The 21,569-nt window shown below is 50.0% G+C and overlaps 2 protein-coding genes across 4 annotated transcripts in view; both read left to right on the top strand.

The window, feature by feature from the left end:
* LOC125721808 (seizure protein 6 homolog) overlaps positions 1-12,286 on the top strand; it is a 62,583-nt gene extending 50,297 nt beyond the window's left edge. The window contains exons 8-17 of the mRNA XM_048997911.1: positions 2,171-2,365; positions 2,827-2,965; positions 4,934-5,130; positions 5,598-5,795; positions 6,284-6,475; positions 7,181-7,375; positions 7,663-7,701; positions 7,821-7,929; positions 8,369-8,465; positions 9,940-12,286. Coding sequence (XP_048853868.1) covers positions 2,171-2,365; positions 2,827-2,965; positions 4,934-5,130; positions 5,598-5,795; positions 6,284-6,475; positions 7,181-7,375; positions 7,663-7,701; positions 7,821-7,929; positions 8,369-8,465; positions 9,940-9,969 — 1,391 coding nt within the window. The 3' untranslated portion in view covers positions 9,970-12,286. The remainder of the gene's footprint in view (positions 1-2,170; positions 2,366-2,826; positions 2,966-4,933; positions 5,131-5,597; positions 5,796-6,283; positions 6,476-7,180; positions 7,376-7,662; positions 7,702-7,820; positions 7,930-8,368; positions 8,466-9,939) is intronic.
* Positions 12,287-12,512: 226 nt separating this feature from the next.
* Positions 12,513-21,467, top strand: LOC125721805 (PHD finger protein 12-like). Of its 3 annotated transcripts, none has more exons than XM_048997906.1 (15): positions 12,513-12,969; positions 13,182-13,284; positions 13,540-13,712; positions 15,163-15,235; positions 15,630-16,008; positions 16,124-16,247; positions 16,404-16,545; positions 16,639-16,779; positions 16,911-17,081; positions 17,226-17,598; positions 19,191-19,310; positions 19,388-19,486; positions 19,574-19,656; positions 19,944-20,082; positions 20,269-21,467. In XM_048997906.1, the coding sequence occupies exons 2-15, from the start codon at positions 13,231-13,233 to the stop codon at positions 20,697-20,699; spliced, it is 2,502 nt and encodes an 833-aa protein (XP_048853863.1). In that variant the 5' UTR covers positions 12,513-12,969; positions 13,182-13,230; the 3' UTR covers positions 20,700-21,467. The 3 variants fall into 3 exon arrangements, with proteins under 3 accessions (XP_048853863.1, XP_048853862.1, XP_048853865.1); XM_048997905.1 differs by having other exon boundaries at positions 12,515-12,969; positions 13,537-13,712; XM_048997908.1 differs by having other exon boundaries at positions 12,515-13,284; positions 13,537-13,712; positions 15,636-16,008.
* The last annotated feature ends 102 nt before the right edge of the window (positions 21,468-21,569 follow it).

Genomic DNA, 21,569 nt, shown 5'->3' with positions numbered 1-21,569 from the left:
CAGGAAATAGGGCTTATAGGAAATAGGGCTTACAGGAAATAGGGCTTACAGGAAATAAGGGCTTACAGGAAATAGGGGCTTACAGGAAATAAGTTCTTATTACAAAATAGGGCTTATAGGAAATAGGGCTTACAGGAAATAAGGCTTACAGGAAATAAGTTCTTATAGGAAATAGGGTTTACAGGAAATAAGGGCTTACAGGAAATAAGGGGTTACAGGCAATAAGTTCTTATTACAAAATAAGGATTACAGGAAATAGGGCTTACAGGAAATAAGTTCTTATTACAAAATAGGGCTTACAGGAAATAAGGGCTTACAGGAAATAGGGCTTACAGGAAATAAGTTCTTATTACAAAATAGGGCTTACAGGAAATAGGGCTTACAGGAAATAAGGGCTTACAAGAAATAAGTTCTTATAGGAAATAGGGTTTACAGGAAATAAGGCCCATCTATGGCAATATTAGGACTATTTTGAAATCTTGCTGGAAGTTTGTGATAGATAGATAGATAGATAGATAGATAGATAGATAGATAGATAGATAGATAGATAGATAGATAGATAGATAGATAGATAGATAGATAGATAGATAGATAGATAGATAGATAGATAGATAGATAGATTTACAAAGAATACTGCAAGGAATGTCAGAGTAAGTATTGGCGGGAATTCCATAGTAACAGCTCAGAAATTAATAGTTTTGCCCTGCAGGTTGTACAGTGAAGGAGTGAAAGTGTGTAAGTGGTTCTGGTCCATTCAGGTAGCAGCTGCCACCCCTCCCCTCCCCCCAGTACAGTGTAATGGCTGGAACGACCTTATCTAGCTCTCCTTGGATCAGAGCAACTGTCTCAGTCTGTTTCTGAAAGTGCTCCTCTGGAAAAGAGGACCGAGTACGTCTGATCCTAAGCTGTTCAGCTAACACCCCCCTACACACACACACACACACACACACAAAGAGTGTTCCATTTCTGGCCTCTGACTCTTATCACCAGTGGGAGCAGCCACGGATGAAACCGCCGCCCCCCACCCCCTTTGATCACTGCCCCCTTGATGGAAATGCACGCCCCAGTGCACCCAGACACCGCCAGGTGCTACCTTGCTTGTTTCCTCTCCGAAATGCGAAGAGACAAATTCAACAACTAACAAAAGTTTGTAGCGTCTAGCTTAAAGCACTAAACTGATTCATCATTATAATAATAATAAGGGAATATGTGGAAGAACAGTAAGTCCCTCCAGTTCATTATATCGCCAGGCCTCTCACTTGGCTGGATTGATGTGCCTGTTTGTCGGCGTTTTTAAAGGGACCCCTGAGCCTTTGCTGTAATCCTCCACAAATGCCAGATGCTTCCCTTTGCCCTGCTTGTATTAATATTTACTCCCAGAGGTATAAACCTCCCACATAATCCAGAACCAGCCCCTTCCTAATCCACACAAAGGGGTCGGCCGAAAGGACTCCATAGGCTGATCTTCAGAAATATAGACCCTTGGCTTTCAGTTCATATGTGCAGCCAGTACTGATACTACTGCAGGCAATCAGCCTGTTACTAAAACTGTCAAGGGGATTTAGACTGACCAGAGTAACCCCTGAGTAATAATGCCTGAGTAAATACTAGGTAGCATGGGAGTAATCCCTGGGTAATAGTACCCAAGTAAAAATTGGGTATCACTTGAGTAATCGCTGAATAAAAATTGGGTATCACCAGAGTAACCCTTAAGTAAAAAACGAGTAGCGCTAGAGTAACCCCTGAGCAATACAAGTGGATATTATATTTTATTTTATTTCATTATCTAGTCTGAACTGCAGGCGGTATGGCCACTCACAATAGCGCCTGAGTAACAAGCCCAAAGTAAAAACTGGGTAACACAAGAGTAACCCCCAGGTAGTAATACCTGAGTAAAATCAAGGTAACACCTACAGAGTGGTTTGAGGAGGTTATTTTCACATATCAGCCTTAGACCTCCTGTTGGCTCACTGTCGCCCCCCAGCCTTCGCCCAGGAGAACTGCTACGAGCCTTTGACCTCCTGTTGGCTCACTGTCGCCCCCCAGCCTTCGCCCAGGAGAACTGCTACGAGCCTTTGACCTCCTGTTGGCTCACTGTCGCCCCCCAGCCTTCGCCCAGGAGAACTGCTACGAGCCTTTGACCTCCTGTTGGCTCACTGTCGCCCCCCAGCCTTCGCCCAGGAGAACTGCTACGAGCCTTTCCTCAAGCATGGCAACTTCAGCAGCAGTGACCCGACCTTCGCTGTGGGCGCCGTGGTGGAGTTCTCCTGCGAGGCCGGCTACACCCTGGAGCAGGGCTCCGTCACCATCGAGTGTGTGGCCCCCAACGGGCCACAGTGGAACGAGACAGAGCCGGCCTGTCGAGGTGCGTGCCTCCTCCCCCGCAGATATCACCTGTCTGTGAATCCACAGCCGGGGCATGTGGGTCCCACGGAACCAATCAGGACGGGATTGCTGATACGTGTGTAGATTTGTAAATATGTATGTGTGTGTGTGTGTGTGTGTGTGTGGGGGGGGGGGGTCAGACATACAAAAATGTCCCCACAATGTGATAAAAACCTATTATTTTGAACATTATTTCGGTCCCCACAAGGGGAAATTCAATTTTGCAATCAAAATCGTGACTGCAATCAAAAGCCTAAAAATGTCTTGTATTGTGTTTGGTTACTTATGGTTAAGGTTAGGGCTGGGTAGGGGTTAAGGTTACCCATAGAAATGAATAGAGGGTCCTCACAAAGATATAGATACCTGATTTGTGGTGCGTGTGTGTGTGTGTGTGTGTGTGTGTGTGTGTGTGTGTGTGTGTGCTGTTATCTGGCATCCCAGCCGTCTGCAGCGGGGACATCACAGACTCCACTGGGGTGGTCCTCTCACCCAACTGGCCCGAGACCTACGACCGGGGTCAGGACTGCATCTGGGGGATCCATGTGGAGGAAGACAAGAGGATTATGCTGGACGTCCAAGTGTGAGTGTCCATGGGCTCGCAGCCTCTTGTCCCCAGTGAATTCTTTTGATGTGCCTAAGCACCTAAACAGTCCTGCCCTCCAGTGGTGCGTTGAGGTGGTTTTACTGCCACAGCTCCACTGGAAACAGTTACTCCTCTAACAATCTCACTGTGTCACAGCAGGTCAGGCACTTAGATGTACTGAAAAGATAAGCGAACAATCAGTTATCTTCGATGAAAAGGTCAGCTAATCAACAGCTATCTTCAGTCAGTAGGTCAGTTGATGGCAACCTAATGACCACCGGACTTCAGAGAAAGAGCTAAAAATCACCAAATGATCTTCAGTGAAATTATGAGTAAAATGACGAGCTAAAATTGAGCTATTTTTAGTAATTTGGTCTAATGTTCAATAAATTGTGAGATAACAATGAACTAAATAATGAGTTAATGTGATGAGGAAATCATTAGTGATCTCCCATGAAATCATGAGCTAATTTTCAGAAATCTCCAGTGAAATCATGAGCGATTGATCATATATCTCCAGTGAACTCATAACTTAATGATCAGATACCTCCAGTGAAAGCATGAGCTAATGACCAGATTTCTCCAGTGAAATCATGAGCTAATGAGCAGATTTCTCCAGTGAAATCATGAGCTATTTATACCAACTTGGTCACAAATGTCACTTTAAGAGTGACAGGCTGATGAACACTGATGTAGACCTTCATATGAATGTCGTATGAATAAACCTACAAGTCAAGCAGGCAGAAGTGTCACCGTTAAACTGGATTGGGACACGGTGGAAAGGAGCTCTCCTGGGGTGATTGGGCGGGGGGGGGGGGGGGGGGTTTTCCATATGAATGGGACACGTGAGGGGGGGTCCTCATGGCTCACAAAGCCGGGTCTGTGCTGAAAGTGGGACCGGGGGGGTGGGAGGATGTCTGCAGATTACACAGGGGGTGACCCCTCAGAAGAGGGAACGCGGTCTCTGAGTGTGACTGTGCACGCGCATATGTGTGTGTCATACAGTGAAGCCGTCCCGCTACCATAATTGTTCGTCATTTCACCCACATGCCCAATTAATCCGTAATACACAACATAATGATGGCTGATTAATTAATTGAGCACGAACGAGAAGGCTGGCGTGGCAGTTGTTAGGTTGCCGTGGTGACCGGCGTCGGCACAGGTGGCGGCTGGGGCACCTGCGTACCGCCCGGGTCGCGATGACTGTCAAAGAGCACCTTGTGACCACTAGGGGGCGCCACTATCTGATCTCAGAACAGGCGGTGAGGAAGCATGGGATTTCAGCCAAGCCTCACTGCGGTCTCCCCCTCTGATTCCAGAACAGGCCGTCAGCGTTTAATTACGGCAATGAAGGGCGACCTTCTCTTTACCAGAGGGGAGCGAACTGATCATTCTCATAAGATAATTTACCAGACAGTGTAGTGCTGGATGTCCCCAAAAAGTGCATATATATGACTCATCTTGGAAAGCCTTGGAAAAGACCCAAATAATGTTAAATTATTCAGTATTTATTTTTCTTAAATAAGTACCCGGTATAAACAAGGCGAAGCCTTCAGTTTTGGAGAAGTACATTTGGGTGGCATCAAAGAAATCCACACCCCTAATGTCAGAGACAAGCAACAAGCGTACGCATCCATGAGCAGCGGAATCTTCTGGGAGGATTAGAGGTCATGCTATTCTTTTTTCCGAAAGTCTGGACGAGGCACCACAGATGAGTCACGACAGTCTGAGTGCACTGGGAGTTTGTAAAAAGCCAAAGACTGACTTATACTCAACACCAGCACAAACATCACCAGATACCTGCATTAGAAATGTATTCAGTAAAAAACAAAGCCTTGCTAACTGATTAAATGGCCCTAGTGTGTTGACATGGTAGGCGTGAGCAGTCACGTGACGTGGGGGTCTCACTTCACCCCCACACCGGCCTTGGTGTCCATGGAGACGACGCTCCACTTGTCCACACAGCCTCCGCTTGGGCAGGAGGGATCAGCTGACCTTCTATGACGGCGACGACCTAACGGCCAACATCCTGGGTCAGTACAGCGGCCCCGGGGCCCGCGTGCGGCTCTACACCTCCACGGCTGACGTCACGCTGCAGTTCCAGTCCGATCCTGCGGGTGACACCTTTGCATATGGCAACGGCTTCGTCGTGCGCTTCTTCGGTACGGTCCAACTCACGCTGTTTTCAACCAGCCACATTCGCCATTAGCCTATTAAGGACCATATAAGCCTGATTAAGGCAGGGAACAGGATTGAGGGCGACTGCATTTGATGCACACTTGGCTTAATGTTATACGAACATTATGGATTTTTACCTTAACATTATATGAATGTTATACGGACATTTACCTTAACGTTAGATGCAAATCTACCTTATTATTATATAATCATTAGATGAACATTTCCCTTTACGTCTCACAAGTGTTAGGTGTCATATTCAAATGAAGGACTCATGAATGTTAGACAAACGTTCGTTTTAATGTTACATGAACGTCAGATGAACCTTGATGTTGACCAAATGCTAGCATTCTCTCGGGCTGGGTTTGTGACGTAGACCTGGCTGAATGTCACTGTGATGGTCTGTGGATGGAGCCTGGCCATATGTCTGAATGACCCCGCCCACTCGCAGAGGTCCCCCGGAACGACACGTGCCCAGAGCTCCCGGAGATCGCCAACGGCTGGAAGAGCACCTCCCACCCAGAGCTGGTGCACGGCACAGTGGTGACCTACCAGTGCTACCCTGGCTTCCAGCTGTGGGCTGGGGCTGAAGTCCTGATGTGCCAGTGGGACCTGACATGGAGCGGAGATGTGCCCAGCTGCCAGCGTGGTGAGATGCGGGCACAGGAACATGCCCACACAGACAGGGGTATGGAGAGGGGGATGCAGACAGACCGGAGCAGTCACACAGGAAGCAGAAAAGGCCTATGTGTCTGTAATCGGAAGGTCACAGGTTCGAATCCTACCTTTGCCAGAATAGTAACACCTCTGTTAGGCCCTTGAGCAAGGCTCTTAACCCCCACACACCCAAAATGCTCCAGGGGCACCACATAAATGGCTGATCCTACACTCGAACCCTATACTTTGCTCTCACCTGTGTACATCTCAAAGGAGAGCATGATGGGATATGTAAAATCTCCCTTGTGCAAATGGCAAATTAAGTATAATTACATTACATTTTTCCCATTTCATTGCATTACATAAGTATTCAGGTACACCCTGACATACACAGTTCATACACACGTGTGGGTATACAGTGTGTTCTGTATCGTCTGTCACATGACACATGGAGGTAACGCTAAGACCATGTGACCGCAGTGACGTGGTGTTCGGACCCCGGTGCAGTGCAGCACAGCCGCAGGGTGACGTCGGGGGCTCACTTCGCCGTGGGGGCTACGGTCCAGTACGTCTGCGACAAGGGCTACGTGATGACGGGCGACGGGACACTCACCTGCCACGCCCGGGACGCCGCCAGCCCCAAGTGGAGCGGGCGGCCACCCAAGTGTGTCCGTGAGTGCTTTCCTACTTTACTAGCTCCTCAACTGCTTCGCCACCTAGTGGCAGTTAAGATACTGACTTACTTGGAAAACAAGGTCAGGGATTCGGGCTTGGATTTTGCTAAATTCACATTGTGTTTCTACTACCGCTCGCGACTGGAAATATTAACAGAATTATGACTGGTGATTGGTTGTAATTACCGCCAAAATATGCAAATTTTTCTAGCGAAATCCTGGAGGAACTTCAAAACTTTGAAGCTGGTTGAAAAATATATGGACTGGGATTTTAAATCTAAGGCAGTTAGTTATTCTGAAAGTTCAAATATTCCAGGGGGAATTAAAATAAAAAACCGAAATGAAAAGTCGCCCCGTAAGAATGGGGATTATACTCATGTTCTGAATGTAACACTTCCCCTAGTCTCTCCATTCCCTAAATGAGATGCCTGCACACTGCTGTGAGTCTGTTTGGGGCTCTGAATATCCTGTGACAGCTGCAGCTTTCCAGCCAAAGAACCTCAACAAACTGGCTTCATCTCTTCAGTAGGGAAACGCTGCCCCCTATCGGTCTACTCGAGCATGGCAGTGTTCACCCAAGCATGTGGCAACAGTAACAGGATGTTTATACTTTTTTGCCACAGACCAATAAAACGGAGCTTAATCTATAATTACAAAAGACTGTCCTGCAGCCAGTCTGTCTGTCTATCTGTGTGCCCTGCAGCTGAAAAGTATGAGCCCTGCAGGGCCCCCGGCACCCCCCGCTACAGCATCCAGAGCACAGAGAAGCAGTTTTACCAAGCTGGGGAGACCCTGCTCTACAACTGCCTGGCTGGCTACCAGCTGCAGGGGGATGCCACCATCCGATGCATCCCCGGACACCCCTCACAGTGGAGTGGCCCGCCCCCTGTCTGTAGAGGTGGGAACTGCAGATCTCGCTAACCACATGCAAAAAAGGGAGTTGTGACCTGAGGTGTCAAATGGCCATGGATTCCCTGGCAGATTTGGGGCTGGGGGGGAGGGGGGGCAGCACTTGAATATGTAAAAGTGGGACCATGGTGATATTTTATCACAGGGGCCCAGAATTTTGAGGTACAGCCCTGATTGTGACTCATACCCAAAATATTTCATTTGTTATGGGGAAAGTGTTCTGGTCTTCCTTAATAACATGCTCATCGTTTCATTAATGCTCTTTCCTGTCTGTAGAGCCTTCTTCAGACTCTTCCTCAAAGCACCAGTTGGATGGTATGTTAAAAGCCAGTCATGGTGATGTCACTAACACAGCCCGCAATGTGGAGCTTGATTTGCTTCTCTATGAACTCATGCCGTATTCCTGCTTTCTGATTGGTCTGTTTATCTACCAGCATCCAGCGCAGTCTTCAGCTCAGAGTGGGCAAACGTAGGCGTCGCCATCCTGGCTCCTGCTGTTGTCTTCCTGGCTGTTATCGTTGGGATATACATCTACTTTTCAAAGTAATTTCTGTAGATTAAATGGTATTCCTGCTCTCAGTTGTGTTTGATCTTATCTGTCATTCTAACAGTAGTACAGTCTCAAGATGGGGTCTAACATAATCTCAGGTTAGGGTGTGGTATAGTCTCGAGATGAGGTCTAACAATCTCAAATAATGTAGTCTCTAGCTCTGGTTTAACATAATCTCAGATTAGGGTATAGTATAGTTCTCAAGCTCAGGTCTAATATTATATCAAGTATAGGGCTAGTATAGTCTCAAGATGGGGTCTAACAATATCAGGTTAGGGTGTAGTATAATCTCAAGATGGGGTCTAACATAATCCCTAGTTAAAGGTTCAGTGTTGTTTCAAGCTGTGGTCTAACATGATCTCAAGTTGGTGGTAATATACCCTTGAGGTTGTCACCAGGGGGGTCCATTTCATGCCTGTCTGTATTTCATAGGTTCCAGGGCAAGTCTCTCCGGCTACCCCTATCGTCTACGCCGCCATACGACAACATGACAGAGTCCGCCTTTGACAACCCCATTTATGAGACTGGAGTAAGTACCGACGCCCTATGCCTGGGACGTTGACGTTGACACCTGGAATACCATCGCATTCTCCTGATCAACTGTTCGTCATCCACCGACTCCCGCGTCCTCCATCTCTTCATCATCACCCCCAGCTCCGTCAGCACCCATGCCATACTTCCTTTTAGCGAGAGTGCTATGGCTATGCTCTGCTTCCTTGCCCTGCCATTGCCAGATGTTCCTCTATACTGACCAGGAGCCAGCTGAGAAAGAGCTCGCTGAAGCAAAACCACACTCAAACCTCCATCGCCCATTGCTTGCGCCACCTGCTGGCTGACATTGTAACTGCAAAAGGTTTTTTTTTTTGTCTTTTAGTCAAGGGGTTCTCCTTCTATAAAAGCCGCCTTCCTGTTGTCATTTTCCATTAGTACTTGCTTCATGAACTGCTCTGCATGATCATCCCCTTTTCACTTTGAGTGTTTTTTTGTTGTTGTACTTTATAGCTGAAATGTCTTATGAGGTTCATCCACAAAGTCGCACAAAATATTTATCTCATTGTTTGTGTATATCCCAAATGATTTTCATTGCTAAAGACACAATGTGGATCTGTGAGCTGCTGGCTCAGGATCATTGTGTGTGTGTGTGTGGGGGGGGGGGTATACCTATCCTTATGGGGACACAATGTCCCCGTAATGTGATAAATATCCGTTTTTTTTTCCCTTATGGGGACCGGTTTCCTGGTCCCCATAAAGGAAAACTCTATTTTATAAAAATCAGTGACTGCTATGAAAAAACTAAAAATTTTTCTTGGTTACTTATGGTTACGGTTAGGGCAAGGTGGGGGTTAAGGCTGTCATAGTTAGCGTTAGCATTTTTCCCATAGAAGTGAATGAGCGGGCCCCATAAGGATAGGTATATCCTACATGTGTGTGTGTGTGTGTGTCAGTACTGTGCAAAAGTCTTAGGCAGTCAAAAGAAATGTTTAAAACTATTTATCTAGGTAGTAAGTGTACATTATTTGCTCCGATTTGCATATGCAAATCAAGAGTAATACAATAAAAACAAGGAATATCTTCGGTTCTCCTGAAAGACACTGACATCTCGCTGGACGGCTAGAACAACACCTCTTCAGTTCCCAAGTCTCTCCTCGGGGGGCACCTCAGTCATTCCATGTATTCAGGAAATTTCACCACCAGCTCATTTACTCAATGAAGTTAATTAGTTAATCATTCAATGAGATGTTGATTACGCTAAATACCAGTGTGCTACTGGTTGAGTCATAAAATACATGGACATAATGGGCGGCTGTGGCAAGTACTGGGGAGACTTCAGGAGAGATTTTGAAATGGTTGAGCTGACATGCTTTGACAGAAAAAAAAAATCACAATTTACACCAACATGAAGATAATTCAGACATTTTCTTTGACCGCCGAAGACTTTTGCACAGTACGGTACATCCTGCTCATTACCCTTTGATGACTGTGTGTGTGTCTGATTTTCACAGGACTCCAGGGAGTATGAGGTCTCCATTTAATGACCCTTGCGTGGGGCAGGGAGGCAGGGGGGGCAGCTCCCATGCTTTTCCCTGCCTCTTGGAAACATCGCCGCAGCTCACGTCACCCCTCAGCCACCACGGACTCCCCTTCATCTCCTTCCCCTTTCCCTTCGCTCCTCTTCCTCCTATCTGGCTGCTGTAAAATATCCTGCCTGTTTGAGGAAGCCAATGTCGCAAAGAGAACGGGAGGGTTGTGCTTTTGTTTTTTGTCTATTTTTAAATTCTGAAACAATTTCTAGTTTTAACTGTTTAAGGAATTATTAAGACTGGGAACCACAGAACTTTTTTTTATTTGTCCATTTGCTCTGCAAATTAAGTGTGATGTAAGCAGCCTGCAAAGCACCATGGGAATAGGACGTCGTTCTGTACTCTGACCCGAGAAGAGAACATTCCAACATGGGGCAAACCCACGTCATTGGACTCCAGCTTATAAGCACAACAGTGGAGAGGTGCGGTACGTGTGGAAGCTGTTGGAGGGATCTGTGCTGAGGCCGGATTCCTCACCTCAAGGTCACTCACGTGACCCATCCTCTTTTTGTTTCCATGTAACGTGTAATTCTCTGAATCCCAAAATGCTGCCATTCGATGCCCAAAGGCCCTGACATGGGTGACACAGCCTGAAGAAAACCGGACAGTATCTCTGGGCCTCACCCTACATCCTTGCCCTCCTTACTGGATTTACCGGAAGGTCACACAGGGCTCGTTTCCACTGGGTTGCCCCCCCCCCCCCCAATCTGTTTGCCCACTTCATTTACTCTTAGTTGACCTACGTGGTACACAAATAAGAACACCTGAGCATGAAAGAGATTTGCCAGTTTTCATATAATTTCATATAAAAAATATTTCATCTCGGAAATATTCACTGGGGTGTGTGTGTGTGTGGGGTTGCTCATTTTATGAACAGAGGATCAATTAAATGAGGGGTTGCAACTTTGCCTGTCGCTAAAATAGATTATATGTGCAGAAAAACCAACTGAACTCAAAACTACAATCAGCACTGTGTTCCCAAGGTACCATCTGAGTATCACATGTAGAGAGAATGTAAGTACCTCTGCCTGGATTATTCCAGAAAAGTTCAGGGAGCCCCTCTGTGTGCTTCCTATGGTTTTAAATGCTGATTCTTGTTATGCTGTAATTTTGCACAACCTGCTTATAGATGACAACCTGAAGATAAAATGTTCAACAGGCTGGTGTGTTGAACGTGAGGCTCGCTTTTAATTTGTGTGACATTTTTATGTTGAAATGTCGTCGTTAATATCACTTAACATGTGCAGGGTGACTGGAAGACACTGAACCAAGTCCACAAAACACCCAACACTGACTGGACTGAGTGAATTCCTTTGGAATTTACATGTGTTTGAGCTCCTTGTAAACTCACAATGTATGACACAAGTTTTTGGATACAGTTACAAATTGCCATTGATTTTACAATTAATATTTCATAGTTTAAGAGTGAATATCTTACTTGCAGATTGCTGTTGACCATTATTATGATTCTCAAACTCATATGGTATGATTTGTGTCCACTGTCAGCTTGTGTAATAGTGTAATAATATGGATGAGCACACATGGAAACTGATAAGTAAATACATTAATATTGAAGTTTCTTCAGTAACATTAAGCTAATTATGGAAGGCAGTGTTTCAATATGGCTTCGGATGTGATTCTTTTCTAATGATGGTTCAGTGGACAGCAATGCTGCCTCATACCCTCAGGTTCTGGGATCCCAATCTTGTTGAGAAACATGCAGCTAATTTAACCGGCATCCCTAATGCTGCCACTGGTGCGTTTACTGTGACGGACTGGCATTAGCTCCAGCAAACCCACCATGTCCCTGTTTTGTATTTTTTCTTCTTGAATGGCTCAAAAGCAGAATAATTCAGCAATAAACGTTGCAAATAAGGAAAGAAGACGAAACATCCCTCATACAGCTACGGAACTTAAGGTAATATGGTTCTGAGTGGCATACTGCGTCATTGGTATGGGGTACCGAAACTCTCATATGACACCAAAGTTAATGAGTATATTAGTAGATGTACGATGCAGCGGGCGCATAAGTTTATTATATTATGAAGTCCAAACCGGGCCCACATGCGTTATATTACTGTTTTAACATTCAAATGGAAGACCAGTGATCGAAACACTGTTACAATATTAAACTACATAAATGAAATGACCGGACCATGGGATGATTTGGTACCAAGTTAATGTCCTCGTGTAATATCTGTTCATTTATGCTTTACATCTTCTGATACATTCTGCCAATGCCGCAATTAAAACAGCAAATCATGTGATATTTTCAATTGTCAAGTTAATCATTTGTTTTCCACGTATACTTATAACACATTAAAAAAACTACATTTACCAAAATACAGCTATACAGAAAAAAATCTCCGTTTTTATGAAACAGATGATTCGCTTCCAACGCGCTTGTCCTGTTGATATTTATTATTACCAGCACAAAGCGATGCATAGAATTCACAAGACACAGCTCACAACACACAACGTCAGCAAAGCGTGAGTCCTCCAAATGCAAGATGGCGTCTATGTTTACGGCCACGTTTAACACCCGTGAAGACAATTGGTCCGGTGCGATGCACTTTAGCCAATCAAAATTGAACATTGATATTTGTCAACAATGACTTCCATTACTGTATAGTAGAAAGGTGATGAATGTTTGATATTTTCTTTCATATAATTTTACCACGTCATGTAAGTATAAAGGTAAACTAAAATATCTGTGCATATAAACATTTGAAATTCGATACGAAGACATCACAGCGCCAAAAACCCGCAGGCGGATGCGCTGGCCGTGACGGGAGCGCGCGCGCACAGACACCGTGCACGTCCCCGTCGCCCCGACGCCGTGGAGGGGACGCGACCAGAGCGGCGTCGCAACCGACGGACAGCCTCTCCCCCGCAGCCATAACGGGCGCTTCGCCACGGCATCCGTAGCTCGCAGCCAGGCCACTTCTCCAGGTTCGTCATGGAGCGCACGGCGGCCCCTTGTCGGATAGGCCTCTGGGCTTGTGGGGCATCCTGTCTCCGGCCTGTCAGCCCGGAAGGTCGCTTTGATTAGACCGCGCTTCGGGGCGACGCGGGCCGGCCCGGGCGCTCTGTCCCCCGGGCTGGACGCTGACTGCGCCCTGAACACTCGTCGGAGGTTTTTTGTTTTATTTTTACCTTTAAAGCTTCTTCTGAAGACGGACTGATTGAGAGCTGCTGCGCAGACGCGGCGGGATGGAGAGCTCCGGGGCGCCGTACGATCTGGATACATCAGGGGGTCTGATGGAGGTGAGACCGGGGAGAAGGCTGACCGTGCCAGGCTGCGGGGGGTCCTGGTCCCACTCACACGAGGGCTGTCTGCTTGGGGCCGACCAGACCGGGACCGGCGCCGGCTCATTGCTCGTTAGTCCCGGGGGGCGGGCCCGGCTTCGTGATCCGGGGTCTCGGTCCCTGTGGTCCCAGTTTTCCCAGCCCGACTTTAATCGCGTCAACAGCCAGAGATTAGCGTTCTGACGGCGGTTCTCGTCTGCAACCCCGCAGCAGATCCAGACCCTGCTGGCGCCCCCCAGGCCGGATGAAGGAGGGAAGGTGAGCCGAAAGCTGGAGGTCCGGAGAAACAGCCGGGCGGCGAACCGCGGCGCCTGTGACGGCTGCGGGGAGGGCGGCGAGCTGCTGGACTGTGACCGCTGCCCTGCTGCCTTCCATCCCCAGTGCTGGTGAGACCTGCCGGGTTGTTTATGTGCGTTATTGAGGTGTTTTAGCGACACTGGGTGTCGGGGGAGCTTCAAGCCCGGAACCCCGAGGACCGCTCACATATGTGCTTACGTTTACACAATATGGCGACCAGGATTTAAATTTCCATTTTTTAAACTCGAGCGCCATTTTGCTCGAATGTTATGGGTCGGTTAGAAGCTGGCGGTGGTGGTGTTTCGTTGCTGTGGCCATGGAGATGATCAGATCTGTGACAGCTTCACGTTAAATACATGTTCAGGACAGTGTCACATCTGCTGAGCACGTGTGTGAGATGACCCGATCTGTGACAGTGTTACTTGAATGACATTACACGTAACATGTGTCACATTAATAACATGTTCATGTCTTATGAAAGGAAAGTGCTGAACACACATTGATGTTACGTGTTCAGGTGCGTAGCGGTGGTATATTTACTGAACACATAACGGTTCTCATCGGGTGGCCCCACAGTCTTACAGATTAGGTTCAGCTTCTTATTCTACGTAGGTTATTGTAAATGAAGGCTCCTCGTTTTATAAATGACCCAGGCCGCAGTGTTTATTTATAAATGTTTTGCTTTGTCAGGCTTTCTTTTATAAGTTCCGTATATCTGCAGTCTATTTTAAAATGATCTTTGCTCCTCTGAAACAACGAGCATGGCAGCGTATGCCTACCCTGCACCCTGCAGGGGTCTTTAAGGGCCTCTCCGCTGTCTTATCTGTTTGCGATCTGTGCTGCAGTTTCCCGTGCGGACACTAGGTGGCGGCAGCGCCACACACCTGGCGTGTGGACTGGACGCATCCTGTTAACGTGAGGCAGGGAGGGGGCGTGTCCTACCGTTATTCAGCTGTAGTGAATCATTGTTATTGTTATATTTACTCTGTACTGTGTACACATTATACGTGACTGTAAAGTGATTTAAGGCTGCTTTCCGCTTGTAAATACATCTTAAAAACTGACAGGTGTTTCATTGTTAGCGTTGCCTTCCTGCCACCGCTGTGGTTCAGCCTGGCCTCCGTTTTCCTGTCTGCAGCAGTCCCGGCTGGGGTGGGGTGATTCCCCCTCTCAGCTTGTAACATGCGCTTCCACCTGATTTTCGCTGCCTTTTCTGCTACTCGCAAAGTTCCCCTTTCTCATTTTCTTGCTTAGTTGTGGCTAATTGCCGTGGTGAAGAACTTGGGTGTGATGTTATCTTACTGGACAGGTTGTCCATTTGCTCTGCTGGGGCCCGAGGCGGAGCAGTGTCTGAAGTTTCTGCCTTGTTGGGGCACCTGCTGGTGATTGGGCTGCTCTTCACACGGCAGGAAATCTGCTTTACATCCCCCGCATGGTGAAACCCTTCAAGAGAAACGTGCAGCCCTCTGTTTTATCGCCTTGACCTCGTGTTTAAAGTATGTGGGTCATATCGGTAACCTTCTTCTCTGGTGCCTACAGCGACCCTCCGCTGAGTGAGGAAACGCTGCCCTCTGCTGGCTGGATGTGTCACCTCTGCATCCTGCACAGGAAGGTAAGCTGGGATTCTCCCTCATTAGGTTATTTAGCCGAAGCCTTCCAAGCCATCCAATGGGATTGCACTAAGGCTTCATCCAGTGGGATTGCACTAAGGCTTCATCCAGTGGGATTGCACTAAGGCTTCATCCAGTGGGATTGCACTAAGGCTTCATCCAGTGGGATTGCACTAAGGCTTCATCCAGTGGGATTGCACTAAGGCTTCATCCAGTGGGATTGCACTAAGGCTTCATCCAGTGGGATTGCACTAAGGCTTCATCCAGTGGGATTGCACTAAGGCTTCATCCAGTGGGATTGCAGAAAGGTCACATCACCGTAGTTGAGTAACACAAAAATACTCATGTCACCTATTAGCATGGCTAAGCTGTTAACCCCCCCCCGGACACTTGCAGAAGCAGGAGCAGGTCAACGGGCTCCTGGAGCGGACTCTGGCCAAGCCGACGCCGGACCCGGAGCTCGACGCCGTGCGGCTGGAGGGAGGGGCAGGGCCGTGGACAGAGACGAGCCCCGCCTTGGCTCAGGCGCGGCTCCTGGAGCGACCGGCCACGCCCGCCTCCGGAGCCTCCACCGACACGGCCACGCCCTCTGAGCAGAACGAGGACGAGGACCTGCTGGACGTGGAGGACGAGCCGCCGGGTCTGGGCTCGGTGTTGGACGGCGCCGGGCCGTGTCTGCAGAAGCCCTTGGCGCTGCTGATCGCCGCCGCCATGACGAGGGGCTGTGCAGGGTCTCCGCTGCCCAGTGAGCTTGGCGGTGCGGGGGCCATGTCAGGTGATGTCCGGCTGTGTGTGTGTGTGTGTGTGTGTGTGTGTGTGTGTGTGTGTGTGTACGTACGTGTACACATGTGGTTGTACAAGCTTATATGTGTGTGTGTGTGTCCACCCAGGGAGCAGTAAGAGGAGACGCAAAGATCTGTCCTTCATTGGTAAAAGCGTGAAGCGATCCCAGCATAAGTTGGACCCCGGTGGGCTACTTCCACTGCCAGGGAAGCTGTGCTTCTCCTGTGGCAGGTATGATCCCTGACCCTTGACCTCTGACCCCTGGGCTCGTAAGCTCTGCTGTCTTGAGGTTCTGCTTGCGCTGAAGCATGATGATAAGGTGACGCGGGGGGGGTGCTCTCTGCCGGGATGCCGCGCCTCATCTCGCTGACCTGCCCCCCCTCGCAGGAGCTGCCGCCTGGCTCCGTTGATCCAGTGTGACTACTGCCCCCTGCTGTTCCACATGAGCTGCACGGATCCGCCACTGTCGGCCATGCCCACAGGAGCGTGGGTGTGCTCCGGTCACACGCAGCGCGAGGCAGCTGTGGCAGTGAGTGGCAGCCTGCATCCCCGCCTCCCGCCCCCCACATGCGCCTCCCTGTTTCCCATCTTGCCCCACTTCCATGGTCCCGTCCTGTCACAGGGCAGCCTGACCGCGGGCCAGCGGTGCCAGCTGCTCGACCGCTTCCAGGACCGCGTTTCCCAGCAGGCCGTCAAACTGGACTTCCTGCAGCGGTCGCACCAGGAGCACTGGCCACACCCCCAAAAGAGGGGCATGTTCAAGGTAACCCCGCCCCCCCGGTCACACCCACTAGAGGAGGAGATTGACCTATGTAAGCCACGCCCCCAGCCACACCTCACTGCAGTCAAATGTTGACATGAGATCCAACTGTGTGCCCCCCCCCCCCCCAACAGGTGCCTGAAGCCATCAAGTCCCTGTACCGCTGTCCATTGACCCTGCGGGCCCCAGATGGGGTCCGAGTTGGGGAGCTCATCTGTAATGGTGTATCAGACCCACCCCTTCAGCACCCACCCTCCTCATCCGCCTCCACCTGCCGCTTCACCAGCGAGGATGAGCAGAGAGAGGTGAGGGGGGGTGGCCTACCTGTCCATCCCATACACATGACTCTGCCATCACTTTATTTAATAAGCTCCACAGTGCCCCCTAGTGGCTGTTTACCGTAATGCAAGCTATATGGTACCATGCTCCCCCCCCCCACTGTCTCGCAGTGGCTGCAAGACATCATCGCCCTCCAGTGCAGCTTTGTCAGGCACCTCCGGACCCCCTCCCCGTCACGGCACTGCAAGCAGGCCGACGTCAAGCCCCATGTCACCCCCGAGGAGAGTAGCCTGGCTCGCCCCGCTGCCCCATGTGAGGAGCAGCCTCCGGAAGCACCCCCCCGCCATTGTGCGCCTTCCGTCAGCACCCCAGGGTCCTGTGACCTCACCGAGCAGCCCGCGGGCTCACTCGGCACCGACGTCAAAGTGGAAGACGCTGGGTCCCTCCACTCTCACCTCCGAAAGGCTCTGCCGCCATCCACCCCCACTGCAGGCTCCTGCGCCATCACCCTGCCCAAAGCCCCCCAGGACAGCGGCGTCGTTGGTAAGGCCCCTGCCTGCAGAGGGAGCAGTGGTGGACGGTCTTTTTTTGCTGTAACAGCCTGCGTGGACGGTCTTGGTTTTGCGGTTCCAGCAGTCTGTAAAGGCGGGACGGTCTTGGTTTTGCGGTTCCAGCAGTCTGTAAAGGCGGGACGGTCTTGGTTTTGCGGTTCCAGCAGTCTGTAAAGGCGGGACGGTCTTGGTTTTGCGGTTCCAGCAGTCTGTAAAGGCGGGACGGTCTTGGTTTTGCGGTTCCAGCAGTCTGTAAAGGCGGGACGGTCGTGGTTTTGCGGTTCCAGCAGTCTGTAAAGGCGGGACGGTCTTGGTTTTGCCGTTCCAGCAGTCTGTAAAGGCGGGACGATCTTGGTTTTGCCGTTCCAGCAGTCTGTAAAGGCGGGACGGTCTTGGTTTTGCCGTTCCAGCAGTCTGTAAAGGCGGGACGGTCTTGGTTTTGCGGTTCCAGCAGTCTGTAAAGGCGGGACGGTCGTGGTTTTGCCGTTCCAGCAGTCTGTAAAGGCGGGACGATCTTGGTTTTGCCGTTCCAGCAGTCTGTAAAGGCGGGACGATCTTGGTTTTGCCGTTCCAGCAGTCTGTAAAGGCGGGACGGTCTTGGTTTTGCCGTTCCAGCAGTCTGTAAAGGCGGGACGGTCTTGGTTTTGCCGTTCCAGCAGTCTGTAAAGGCGGGACGGTCTTGGTTTTGCCGTTCCAGCAGTCTGTAAAGGCGGGACGGTCGTGGTTTTGCCGTTCCAGCAGTCTGTAAAGGCGGGACGGTCGTGGTTTTGCCGTTCCAGCAGTCTGTAAAGGCGGGACGGTCGTGGTTTTGCCGTTCCAGCAGTCTGTAAAGGCGGGACGGTCGTGGTTTTGCGGTTCCAGCAGTCTGTAAAGGCGGGACGGTCGTGGTTTTGCGGTTCCAGCAGTCTGTAAAGGCGGGACGGTCGTGGTTTTGCGGTTCCAGCAGTCTGTAAAGGCGGGACGGTCGTGGTTTTGCGGTTCCAGCAGTCTGTAAAGGCGGGACGGTCGTGGTTTTGCGGTTCCAGCAGTCTGTAAAGGCGGGACGGTCTTGGTTTTGCGGTTCCAGCAGTCTGTAAAGGCGGGACGGTCTTGGTTTTGCGGTTCCAGCAGTCTGTAAAGGCGGGACGGTCTTGGTTTTGCGGTTCCAGCAGTCTGTAAAGGCGGGACGGTCTTGGTTTTGCGGTTCCAGCAGTCTAAAGGCGGGACGGTCTTGGTTTTGCGGTTCCAGCAGCCTGTAAAGGCGGGACGATCTTGGTTTTGCCGTTCCAGCAGTCTAAAGGCGGGACGGTCGTGGTTTTGCCGTTCCAGCAGTCTGTAAAGGCGGGACGGTCGTGGTTTTGCGGTTCCAGCAGTCTGAAGGCGGGGCGGTCGTGGTTTTGCGGTTCCAGCAGTCTAAAGGCGGGACGGTCGTGGTTTTGCGGTTCCAGCAGTCTGTAAAGGCGGGACGGTCTTGGTTTTGCGGTTCCAGCAGTCTAAAGGCGGGACGGTCGTGGTTTTGCGGTTCCAGCAGTCTGTAAAGGCGGGACGGTCTTGGTTTTGCGGTTCCAGCAGTCTGTAAAGGCGGGACGGTCTTTGCCTCTGCAGACGTGGATTTGAGTCTCCTGGATGAGCAGCTCATCAGGGTCCTCGCCTGGCAAAGGATCCGGCAGTTTTCTCGGCCCAAAGCCCTGCCCCCCACAAAGCCGCAGACCCCACCCCTGCCAGGTAAAGCCTCTCCCCATTCATCCTGTCTTTTGTAGATTATACACGTTACTCACTCCCTCCTCTCTGTCCCTCCCCAGCTGTGAATACCCAGGGTCAGGCCCGCGCTGCCTTTTACCCCCTAACGGGAAAAGGTGAAGCAGTAAACATGTGGTACAGGACCCTGTACATAGGAACAGGTGAGCGGGACCCTGGGCTCCGGCTGCAGGTTCGAGTGATGTAGGTCGACATTCAGTAACACCCTCACCCCGCCCCCCCGTCACCAGGTGCCGACATGGACGTGTGCCTGACCAAGTACGGACACTGTAACTACGTGTCGGGAAAGCACGCCTGCATCTTCTACGACGAGGTGGGTACCAGCACCGACCAGCCGGGGGCGCAGCGGTTAAGTGTCTCTGCTCTATGAAAGAATAAAAGGAACATTCGAGTGTTTTTGTCTGCTCGTTATTCACTTACGTTGACGTGTGAACAAATTGAGAGTTGTATCATCTGAACCTTCTGCATCCAGTAAAACCGGTCGGTTTGGTCCACTTTCGAAATCTGGTTTAATCATAGTCCAGGTCATCGCATTTGTAATTCCTTCTCCGTGGTTCATGCCCCTTTTCTATCAACCGATCTGCGTCTCCATCCATGCAGAACACCAAGCATTACGAACTGCTGAACTATAGTGAGCACGGGACCACAGTCGACAACGTCCTGTATTCCTGCGACTTCTCGGAGAAGACCCCTCCCATAGCCGCCGGCAGCGTGGTCCCAAGCGCGCGTACCCACGGCCGTGAGTCACCCTCTCACCACACACTCTAGCCTTTGTGAGCATTTTGGCAGCCACTAGGTGGCGTAGTGGTTAGGGACCAGACCGCAGAGTCGTTTTGTAATGGTGATCAGGGACCCGACTTGCTGTTAGTTTTACAGATGCTGTGAGACTCTCTGATTTGGCTGGTCGTGTGCTTGTGTCCCACAGGGCGCTGTAGGAAACGGAAGCGGGAGGAGGAAGGGAAGGAAGGGATGGAGCAAAGGGTGCCAGCAGAGGGCGTGATGAGCAGCCGGTCAAGGAGCGGCGCACACCCCCCCTGTGGTTGCCGGGCCAGCAGCTCCAGCCTGATCGGGGGCAGCGGGGCAGGCTGGGAGGGCACGGCGCTGCTCCATCACGGCAGCTCCGTGAAGCTGGGCTGCCTGCAGTTCGTGTTCACCGTCACGGCGTTCACGCGTGTGCCGGCAAAGGGGGAGCCGCCGGAGCGGGGCAGGGGGGTGGAGAAGCGGACAGAGCCTGAGGAAGAGGAGGTGGAGCCAGAGGACGAAGAAGAGGAGCAGGATACGCGGACAGAGCCGGCCGCCCGGCAGACTCTCAAGCTCCACCCGCCTCTGGTGCTGTGTCACGGTGCCGTCCCCTAGCAACCAGTTACCCCGGCAACAGCCTCCCCCCCCCAGCCAACTTGTACAAATGAAGAGGATTTTTAATAATTATTCTTATTTAACTACAGACATTTGCATGAAATGAAGTATTTTTTGGGGCTAAAAAATTTGTGGCAAGTTGCACATGGAGTTTCTAAACGTTTTGTTACGTTTTGCATACAAGGAAAGAGAAACTTTGATACCGTTAGGGGGCGCTAGCGAGCGCGGCCTTTATTTGGAGGGCTCGTCGGCGCCGTGTGGGTCGGATTTTATACGTTTCCCCCGAGTGGGATCGATGATTTTCTTGGACTTTTTAATCTCTCCGCATCTGTACTGTTGGTGTTCTTTGCACTGCAGATGGATATAAAGCATACAATGTGGATACACGTGTAGGTACGTGTAAAGGCACACATACAAAACGTGTATTTGCATGTACACGTCTATGTTCGTATGTGCGTTAAAATATACACGTTGTGTGTGTTTATGCGTCTGTGTGTGTGTATGTGTGTGTGTTTGAACACACAAATTAAGAAACTCGGCTTGGTGCCGGCAGTGCTCTCTGGTATATAAACGCACTGTTTTATTTTAAATGTCTCCGTTGTCTACGGAACAAAGGGGAAAAAATGTGTCCGTGTTCTCCGTTTTTCAATTAACGTGTACATATTCCAGACCATTGGAACCAGCATCTGTGTTGTAAATACACCAACTTTGATGTCTAATTGTCTGTTAAAACGGTGTAAATATACACAGGATTTTTTAAAGAACAAACTGAAAGAAACTCGTGTCCTTTAATATGAGTGATGCGGACGGGCCGGTAAGGGGTGTGCGCGGCTTTTAATCTGTTTGTATGGGTAAACTCGGGGTTGGTGA

The sequence above is a fragment of the Brienomyrus brachyistius genome, unplaced genomic scaffold, assembly GCF_023856365.1.
Source record: "Brienomyrus brachyistius isolate T26 unplaced genomic scaffold, BBRACH_0.4 scaffold35, whole genome shotgun sequence".
NCBI lineage: Eukaryota > Metazoa > Chordata > Actinopteri > Osteoglossiformes > Mormyridae > Brienomyrus > Brienomyrus brachyistius.
The sequence above is the reverse complement of the archived record's forward strand: the minus strand, read 5'-3'. Positions and strand labels throughout refer to the sequence as shown.